Source organism: Ceratotherium simum, chromosome 29, assembly GCF_057802395.1.
Source record: "Ceratotherium simum simum isolate JZ-2026a chromosome 29, ASM5780239v1, whole genome shotgun sequence".
In the NCBI taxonomy this organism is placed as follows: domain Eukaryota; kingdom Metazoa; phylum Chordata; class Mammalia; order Perissodactyla; family Rhinocerotidae; genus Ceratotherium; species Ceratotherium simum.
The window spans coordinates 21,728,339-21,738,165 of NC_141928.1; the positions used below are offsets into that span (position 1 = coordinate 21,728,339).

The 9,827-nt window shown below is 56.3% G+C and overlaps 1 protein-coding gene across 1 annotated transcript; it reads right to left on the bottom strand.

Moving 5' to 3' along the window:
* Positions 1-920: 920 nt before the first annotated feature.
* Positions 921-4,111, bottom strand: LOC101387705 (alpha-1-acid glycoprotein-like). The gene is made up of 6 exons (XM_087419585.1): positions 3,996-4,111; positions 3,457-3,599; positions 3,162-3,229; positions 2,413-2,520; positions 2,162-2,265; positions 921-1,096 (listed from the first exon to the last, which is right to left on the bottom strand). The coding sequence occupies exons 1-6, from the start codon at positions 4,107-4,109 to the stop codon at positions 1,010-1,012; spliced, it is 624 nt and encodes a 207-aa protein (XP_087275711.1). The 5' UTR covers positions 4,110-4,111; the 3' UTR covers positions 921-1,009.
* Between the last annotated feature and the right edge of the window lie 5,716 nt (positions 4,112-9,827).

Genomic DNA, 9,827 nt, shown 5'->3' on the forward strand with positions numbered 1-9,827 from the left:
GGTGAGGGTCCTGTCCCTCTCGATGGCTTAGGCCCTCACAGGCGGAACTGCCTGAAAAAATCAGCCCCGGCTCTCCTGCCGCCTGAGTGGTGCCCGTTCCCTCACGTGGCCGTAAACAGGAGGCCCTCAGGTCTAGAAGGAGGCTGGCCTTCCCTGCTGGACTCCTGTTCGGGTGCTCCTCAGTTCTCTTGATGCCACGAGGTGGGCCTGCCTCACGCGTGGCCCCATCTCGAGGGCTCCAAACACACGTGCACGGGGGCTGGTGTCGAGGGGCCACCCTGGCCCCTAGGTGTCTCATCCTCCTTCTGGGTGTCAGGTGGGCCCCTGAGGACACGTCATGGAGACACACGGCCCCTCGGGCCTAGGCCCCAAGCCCCCGTGTCGGCCCTGCCCTGGCCCAGGCCCCCGCCTCTTGCCAAGATGCTCACAGCAGCCTCCCCTGGGGTTCCTGCCTCCAGTGCGGCCCCTCCCTGCTCGCCTCCCCAGACGGCCAGGGTGGTGTCTGCAGTGGGGTCCCTCGTGCTTGGTGCCACACGCACGAGTCCTCCCTGCCCCTTTTCCACCTGAACTCCTTCTTGGGGTCCTCTGCCTCAATGTCCCTCAAACGTGTGCTCTCAGATCCTTGGCCTGCAGCAGGAACAGCAGGCAGTATCAAGTTCCTGATCTTTCTGGACTGGTTCAGATGCCCTTCCAGGCAGCCTGCCCAGACATCCCCGCTACAGAAGGAACCACCCCCGTACTGGGCTCCCACAGCCCTCCGTGTACGTGGTCGTCTCTCCTGGCACATGTGCTAGGGGTCCAGCGGGGCTCTTCCAACCGGGGGCAGGGTCTTATCCAGGGGTGAGCCAGGGCTCAGCTCAGGGCAGGCTTCAACGTGAGTGAGTGAGTGAATGAATGAGTAAATGACAACTGCCCGTCCCAAATGCAGACGCTTTATTGGTGCACCTGAGGCACAGGACAGAGGTACCAAGGGTGGGCAGCGTGAGGGTGCCCCAACGTCCCCACGGTCCTAACCCTGTTCCGCGTCCTCCTGGGGCTCCTCATTTGTCTTCTTCCTTTCCTCCTCGTGCTGCTTCTCCAGCGGCCCACACTGATCCTGGACGACGGGGAGAGGAGAGCATAGTGACGGGAGGACAGGGGGTCCCCGGGGGGAAGATGGAGTGGCCTGTGGACTGTGGCTCCGGCCCGGCTCTGCCGCTTCCCAGCTGGGTGACCTTGGGCGCGTCACTTTCCCTCTCTGAGCCTCAGCTTGTCTTCCTGTAAAAAGGGGCCTCACACCCCTAAGAAGAGCTGGCGTTTCCTGAGCCCTTATGACCCGCCAAGCCCGCGCACTGACCCTCTGGATCCCTCACCCCCGTCTGCAGATGGTGCCACTGAGCTCAGGGCCGCCGTGTGGTCCCCGAGGTCCCCCAGTCGGGAGATGGGGGGCAGGCAGCAGGCCGGGGAGCCACCCCAGTGCCTGTGCTCCTCAGCCCTTTCCCAGGGGTCCCGGGGGTGAGGGAGGATTTGTGCCACTGGTGGTCACAGGAGGTGACCTCAGGGGACAAACCGATGGAGACGTTTTATGTGAATGATCATGGAAGTGTGTCATCTACACCCACAAACGTGTACCCCGCTCGTCCACTCTGGGATCTCAGATATTGTCTCCTAGGACAGGACCAAGTAAAGCTTTCATTTATGCAGGTTTAGGGAAAGGATTCAGGAGATGCTCTCAAGGGAATTCCCAGTCAGAGCAACAATCGGGACGCTGCTCCTGGCCCTGTGCAGCCTGGGGGACACTGAACCACACCCCAGCTCCCCTCATGCGGATTAGAAGCCTGGGGTGCGGCAGGCAGTTGTAAATGCTAATGCCCCGTGTGTCTCTTTCCCGTGTTCCCACCGCCACACCTCGGACTGCTGTCACCCTCTGTCAGTCTTTCCAGTCCCCCCACCTGCCCTGGCGTCCTCCCTGCTTTCCAGTGACTTCTCCTCCTGGGCTTTCGTCTACCCCCGTGGGCCTCTGGGAAACTCAGCTGTCCCCGCGGTGAGGCGGGTGCTTCAAAGTAGGATATCCTGCCTCGCTGTGCAGCCTAGACTGGCAGCTTTCCCTCTCTGGGCCTCTGGGGCTGTGCAAGACGGGACCACCCTTGGGGTGGGCACTGCCCAGCCCCCGTGCATTCACCTTTTTCTGATCAATGTAGATGATTTCCAACTTGTCCAGGCCCTTGCACTTGATGGCTTCATAGAACTCACTCAGTTGCTCCTGGGTCACCTCCGGCTTGTCAGCTGCAGGAAGGAGCAAGGGGGCTGGGTGAGGATGCTGGGAGGCCCAGGCTGGAGGCCAGAGAAGGCTGGGGTTCTGGGATCCCAGACCCTGGAATGGGTGGTCCCGGGGTAAGGACTAGGTGGGGTGGCAGGGCGAGGGGTCCCTACCATAGAAGGACAGCGCCATGTTATTCTCATCATCCGGGAAGTAGAGAAGCATGAAGGTCCTGGGGTCCTCAGTGAGGATCACGTTACCAACATGTTCTCTGCCAGTCTCTGGAGGAGGAAGCCTCTGGTGAGACCACTGGCATGGCACCGTGGTTCCCATCTCACAGGCGAGGACACTCATGTGCCCAGGGCCACACAGCCGATCGGGGAAGGCCAAGGGTTCACTTAGGCCCCTGTCCCAGCTCCTACTGCGTGCCAGGCCTGCACGGAGCACGTCACTCGTGTGGAATCAGAGGAGCCTTTCTCCCTGTTTTGCAGATGAGGGAAGTGAGGCCCCGTGAGGAGACTCAGACTGCTACCTGCTGTCGGTTCAAGTCCATTGGCATTTGTGTGCTCCTATTATGTGCCCTCTCTGCGGTGATGGTGGGGACGTGGGTGAGGTCACTGCCTGCACAGCACACAGGCTGCCACCCTCAGCTCGCAGAGGATGAAGAGTAGTCGAGAGAGGCGGGACTGAGCCAGCCTTGGGTTTGAATCTGAGTTCTCATTGCAAGCTGTGTGACCTGGGGAAACTACTTGACATCTCTATTTTTCTGTTTCCTCGTCTGATCTGAAGAAATGGGAGGGTGCTGCATCCTCTGTGCCCAAAGCCCCATGGCTTTAGCCCCAGCCCCCTTTCTGTAGGCTGGCCCATCCACGTCCTCCCCTTCCACATAGTAACCCCGTGCCCAAGGGCTTGCCTTCATGGCCTTTGGATATGGTTCTACTCTCCCGGTGGACATTCAAGATGCTGGGTTCATAGAGGCACTGGTTCCCACTAAAGCCCGACAGAAGCGAGAGAAAACAGTAAGTCGGTCCAGGAGAAGTGGAACATCACCCATCACAGTCATCCAGGGCAGGGGTCAGGTGGGGTTGGAGTCAGCCCTCCCCATTCCACGGATGGGAAGGCCGAGGCCAGGAAGGGGGAGGGTGTTGGTCATGGTGTCCTGGCAGCTAGGGGTAGAAGCCAGAAGCGGGGGCTGGGGCTGAGCGTGTTGGTCTCACATGGTCGGGTACTCTCTGAGCTGTATCGTGTCCTCCGCGGAGTTGGGCGTTAAGTAGAAGAAGGCCGCCTGGAGCAGCTGAGCCACCTCACTATACTCAGGGTTGCGGGAGGCTGTCGCGATATAGAACCACTTGCCAGAGAGCTGGGGAGAAGCCAGGAGCAGGTGATGGAGGCTGGGAGCAGGATCCCCGATGCGCCACTGGGCCATGACTCTGCAGAACTCTCCTTCAGGTTGCAAACAGGGGACTGGGGCCCAGGTGAGGAGGGGCCGGGCAGGAGCTCACGCTGAGCATCAGGGGTCTCCCTGCCCCCTGCCCCGGGCGGCCACTCCTTGCCCAGGACAGAACTGTCCCTGCTGAGGGACCTGGCAGCGAGGCTTCTGAGTTTGGAGGCTGAGGAATGCCTCCGGAGGCTGCTCAGAATTTCACCCCAGGACCAGGAGAGAAAGGGCAGAGTCAGGAGAGGATGCTGAGCACAAGCCAACAGGGGAAAGGGAAGCCCAGAGAGGGAGGCAGCCGCCCACGGGCCCAGCACTCACCCGGTCCAGGGTGGCATCGGTGAGAGGCGCTGCCCTGAACTTGGCACACGCCAGACTCTGGGCGTCCAGCAGAGGAAGGAGGCTCAGGACGGCGAGGGCCCAGGGCAGCGCCATGCTGAGAAGGGGAGGCACCAGGAGCCAAATAGAGCTGGTGGCTGGAGGGTGCAGGGACCTTTATAAGGAGCTGTGGGTGGATGTGACTCAATCTGGAGATGGGGAAATGCCTTACACACAACCTTCCCGCCTTCCCTGAAAGCCAGCTGTAGGCAAAGCCTCCAGCCCAGGTCTGATGTGGGTCCCTGACCTGGAGGGTTACCAGGGCCTGAAGGTCTGTCTTTCAAGGCCAAGGTGGGTGTGGGCTGGCCGGATATTTGTCAACATGTAGATTTCAAGAGGTGGGCCTCTCAGCAAGCTCTCGTTTTCATCAATTCCTGTCCCACTGAGTTGAGAGAGACCCAGCCACAGATCAAATGTTGGTGGCAACTTAGAGCTCCCAGGCTCCAGTGGGAATCAGGGGATGGGATGGGGGAAGGGGAGGTGGTGGGGGAGGGCCAACAGGGATTCAGTTCAACTGAGTGTGGTGACAACTGTGACAGAGCAGAGTCCAGAGGGGCCCGACCCAGTCCCGGGGGCAGGGACACTTCCCAAAGAAGGGGGCATCCACGCCGAATGTCTGTTTCCAGGAAATGTCCCAAACAGGAAGTTATCCCCGTGTGTCTCCACCCCCTGCTGTGCGAGCAGGGAGCTGCCTCTCTGGTCACCGACACATCCCCATCCTGGAGCAGCGCCCGGCATGTGGGGCCTCAGTACCCACTGTAGGTGAGTAATTCCACTGCCTATTCGCATCTCTACTGAGGGGTAAAGTCATCATCCACATGAATACATACTTTCAAAAAGTATTATTATGGTGTGCCCACAATTTTGTATTTTTACTCAGTTCTTATATTTTCTATAATTTTTCAAGCTTTGCTGTAGTTGGTAGTTGTGATTTTTGAATGGATACATAACCTTTTATTATCTTCCTAGATTCTAACTGACTGAATCATGTCCTCCCTTTAGATAGAACGTATTTTGCTTTATGCTTTCCAGCATTTTGAGACGTAATTATCTGTAGCATTTTACTTATTTATTTTTTTTGTGTGAGGAGGATGGGCCCTGAGCTAACATCTGCCAATCCTCCTCTTTTTTTTTGCTGAGGAAGACTGGCCCTGGGCTAACATCCACGCCCATCTTCCTCCACTTTATATGGGACGCCCCACCACAGCATGGCTTGACAAGTGGTGCGTCGGTGCACATCCGGGATCCGAACCGGTGAACTCCGGGCCACTGCAGCGGAGCGCGCACCTAACCACTTGCGCCACCAGGCCGGCCCCCTCTGTGGCATTTTATATTGGGAGTTTTTTCCTCTGATGATAAGTGACAGAGAGAGACCAAATTGCTTTCTAGAATTACTGCACCATTCAAGAGAGAGAAAAGCATGTGTCGTGTGTAAGACTTGAGCGTTATTCAAAATAGCCCAAAACTGGAAACAACGCACATGTCCATCAACAGGAAAGTGGAGAAGCCAATCGTGGCCTTTTCATACAATGAGATATTACTTAGCAATAAAAAGAAGTGAACTACGGATACCTGTAAGGACATGAATAAAACTCCAAAACATTGCACTGAGCAACAGAAGCCAGACTTCATAGAGCACATACCGTAGGAGTCCATTCTTCGAAAGTTCCGGAGGAACCCAAACTAACCTATAATGATGGAAATCAGATCACTGGTTGCCCATGGCAGGGAGGTGGGTTTGATGCCAAAAGGCCCGGGAAAGCTTTCTGAAGCAGATGCGATGGTCTGTGTTTCCTGGGGGCGGTGAGGACACACACGATGCACACCTGTGAGGACTCAGTGACCTGTAACCCACAGTGTGTGCATGTCACTGTGTGCCGGTTACACCTCAACTAAGTCGATTTCAAAACACTCTCCCTCAAGCAGAGAAAACACACACAGGACAAATCGAAGAACACTGATGATTTTTTTTTTTTTTTTTTTAAGAGAATTAAAACTTTATTCCTTGTTCCTTCTTAGCTTTTTTTTTTTTTTTTTTTTTTTTTTTTTCCATAAAAACAGTAACATTTTTTATTTTCAAGTTAAAAAAAAAACAAACAACTACTACCTGAAATCCAAATACAGTTTCACGGCAGGAAGAAACATACCATTTAGCTACATTGCATATACAATTACATTCTCTGTAAACATTATTTAAACCATCTCTATCCTCACATCATTCCTGGGTATACAACAGCCACAGAAAGGATAGGAGCTCTCCCACAAAAAAATTGGGGACAACTTTGCCACTAACACTGATGATTTTTAATGCTGTGCCGTTTTGGCGATGCACAAGTGAGTCTCTCTCTCCGCATCTGCCCTGAACTGGAAGTTCCCTTCTTTTCTGTCTCTTTGGCGGCTCGGTGAGTGTTCTGAATTTGCATTGTTCCAGTGTGAGTCTTGATAAGTGACTGGAGTTCTTCAGGAGGGAAGCGCGCAGGTGAGACAGAGTGTGGGGCAGAAGGACCTGGAAGGTCTGTGAGGTGGAGCATGTGATGGCCTCGGGGTGACCAGGGCTGGTACTGGAGAGGTTGGCGGGCATCCGAGCCTGCAGGGCGCGGGAGCCAGGCTGAGGAGTCGCAGTGGACTGTGCGGTATTGGGGAGAAATTGAAAGATTGTAAGTGTGTGGGGGGTGAGTAGTCAGACTTGTTCTTTAGATAGATCACTGTCTGTCTGCGGTGGGAGGAGGGGAGGAAGGATGGGGTGTGGGTGGGGAGAGCAGGGGAGGCGGCTGCAGTGCTCCGGCTGTGAGAGGATGGACAAGGGACAGATGCAGACACTGTGTATTTCCAGGAGAGGCTGAGCGTTGGGCTGACAGCACCACCATGAGACCTGGGCCATTAGGGCTCCTGTCAGAGCCCAGAGCTTTAGAGGGACCCACACATCACGCACACACACACACGCACACACAGTTTATTAAAGAACACATAAGCACCTCTGTCTCTTGTGATCCGGTGCCTGATACTGGCACAGAGTGACCCTTGGCCCTAAACATCTTTTCTCACAACCAGCACTGTTCAGACCCCGGGGGAACAATTCTTCCTATTTTGCTCTAATCCTAGAAACATCAGCTGCTGTAGCCATCTCTCCTGAGCCTTTGTGGGAGATGCTGCTCCCGATACAGGAGACAGACGCTATTTCAGAGTTCAGGAGGACTTGAGGAGACTTCAGGTAAGAGAAAAGACAAATTCACTACCTTTCTAATTCCCGCCTCTCAGCATACAGGCAATAAATTCTTGCAAGATCAACTCCTGTTTCCCAATAACACGGGAGTCCGTTTTCTTGCAACGTGTAGCGGGAAGGGCCTCCTGAGGGGTCTGGGCTCAGAGAAGGTGTTCACTGAACATTCGTGAAGGCACAATGGTCCACGCCAGGACAGCAAGGAGGATTTTAGCAGGGGAGTGGTGTGGTCGGGTGTCCACTGTAGAGAGAGTTCTCTGGGTGCTAGGAGGTGAGAATGGAGGCTGAGAGGCTGCTGAGAGGCTACATTACCAGGGAGAGATGATGGGCCAGTGGGGAGGGGAGGGGGTATTGATTTGAAAGAGGTCTTTAGGTGTTGGGCCCTGAGGACTTGCGAGCTGGTTAATTTTCGGGGAGTTCAGGGAAGCAGAAGTGTCTGGAATGACTCAGATTTCTGGCTGGCCAACCGGTTGGTGCTGATACAGAGATGGGGACCTCAGGAGGGGAGTAAGTTTGCGGGAAAGATGAATTTGAAGTGCCAGCTGTCAATCAACCGCTAAAGATTAAGTCAGGGAGACTGAGATCCTGATAGAAATGACCCAGAGAGGGCAGGTGACACCCACGTGGGTGTCCCAAGTCCCCGCCATCATTCAGGAGCCTTTGGCCTGAGACAGGGACCCAGAGTTGCCCTCCGGTCTGCACGTAGCATGGAGCCCGGGCCGTCCTCCCAGGGGTTGACTGGTGAGGGGGCTCTCCTCAGCCCACCCTCACAGTGGCCTTGAAAACCCCCACAGGCGTCTCCCTGGGGATGGAGGGGAACCACTGCCCTGGACGCACACTGCACAGGGGCACAGTCAGAAAGAGGTCCCCGCTCCCTCTAGTCACTCCTCTGAGATCTGTGGGTGACGCCAGGGGACACTCACCCCTGAGTCCAGGGCCACCAGGCAATGGTCACCCTGCGGGAACCCCACCCCAGCAGCTGCCCAAGGAGGAGATGGAGAGCCTGGATCGCAGGGGGACAGCCCTGCCCAACCCAGACCCTGACGCTCGCGTCTGGGGGGTTGTGTGTAGGGGTGTCTGGGGGCATTGTCTGCCACAGTGCCCGCACCACCCTCAGAACGGGACACTGGAGATGCAGGGACAGTGGAGAGAAACGCAAACAGGATTTACTTCCCAGGTGCCGGCAGCTCGCTGAGGTCCCATAACAGGTGGGCTGTGTTTGCGATTCCACAGGGATGACAAGAGCATTGTAGAGGGCCCCCTGCATCTTCCCACCTGCTCACGTTCAGGTGGTGATGGGAAGAAAATCACGTGTCCCCTTGTCCTCTCTCCACACCCATCCCTTGGCTCTGCTCCCTCTTGGAGCCTGGAGTCCGTTCAGTAACGTTCCCTGAGCATCTCTGAGGTGTGAGGGTCTCGGGGTGTGAGATGGGGGCCCGCTCCTCGCCTGCCCGCGGCTCGCTGTCTGGTTGGGAGACAGATGGACCAGCATCTTCTCCCAGGAGTGGAGAGATGGGCTTGAACAACGTCGGGAATGTTTGGGGGACCCCAGGAGGGCGGGGCTGAGTCAGGGCAGGAAGGAACCGGGCCTGGACGGTTCGTTAGGCTTTCTACAGACAGAGGGAGAGGAGGGGAGGGAGCACAGGGGCCGAGGCAGAATTCCCATTTGAAAGTGGCACTGGAGCCCATGCCCTGCTTACTCTGCACCCTCATCCTGTCTTGAGAAATTGTCACAGGTGTTTCAGAACAGCTTCTCAGAAGCCCTGCATGTTAGGTTGGGTAAACCTCAAAGAAGTTCTGTTCTGCTCACCAGATGTGCAGAGACAGGAACTCAGAGAAGTGTCAGGAGATGTAGCAAGACAAGAGGACACATCGAGGCAGCCCTGATGGCCTAGTGGAGAAAGTTCGGTGCTCTCACTGCTTCGGCGGCCCGGAGTCGGGTCCCGGGTGCAGAACCACACCACTCGTCTGTCAGTAGCCACGCTGGGACGGTGGCTCACATAGAAGCACTAGAAGGCCTTACAACTAGAATATACAACTCGGACTGGGGCTTTGGGAAGGGAAAAAGAAAAAAAAGAAGATTGGCAACAGATGTGACCTCAGGGCAACTCTTTCCCAGCAAAAAAAAAAAAGAAGAGTGGACACACAAGGAGGTTCTAGAATCAATTGAGAACAGAGTGGGACCCTGTTCCTCCAGAAAGGGACAAAGGCGGGGTCATCTAGTCTGCACTCTGGGGCAGCTGTGTTCATCTTGTGTCTCTTCTCTGTCGCTGTCTCCACCCCCGCCCCAGCCAGGCCATCCGGGAGCTGCGGGAGGAAGTGTGGCTGTTCCATCTGCGGCTGGAGGACAGCCCGCACCAGCCGCCCCAGGGCAACCCGACCCGCCCAGCGTCTGCGTCTGACCGCCCCGCCCGGGCCCCGGACCCGCCAGCAGAGTCCTCTGCCGCCTGGGGCTCCCACTATGGCAGGTGTGTGACCCCAAAACTCCCTCCCCTGTGCCCTGATGGCAGGAGAAGAAGGTAGGCTTGACCGGCCTCAGGGGCTCTCCCCAGACA

Coding starts and splice junctions, on each gene's coding strand:
- LOC101387705 (XM_087419585.1), bottom strand. CDS start 4,109: ATGGCGCTGCCCTGGGCCCTCGCCGTCCTGAGCCTCCTTCCTCTGCTG. Junction 3,600..3,995: donor CCGATGCCACCCTGGACCGG/GTGAGTGCTGGG, acceptor GCTTCTCCCCAG/CTCTCTGGCAAGTGGTTCTA. Junction 2,266..2,412: donor CATGGCGCTGTCCTTCTATG/GTAGGGACCCCT, acceptor TCCTTCCTGCAG/CTGACAAGCCGGAGGTGACC.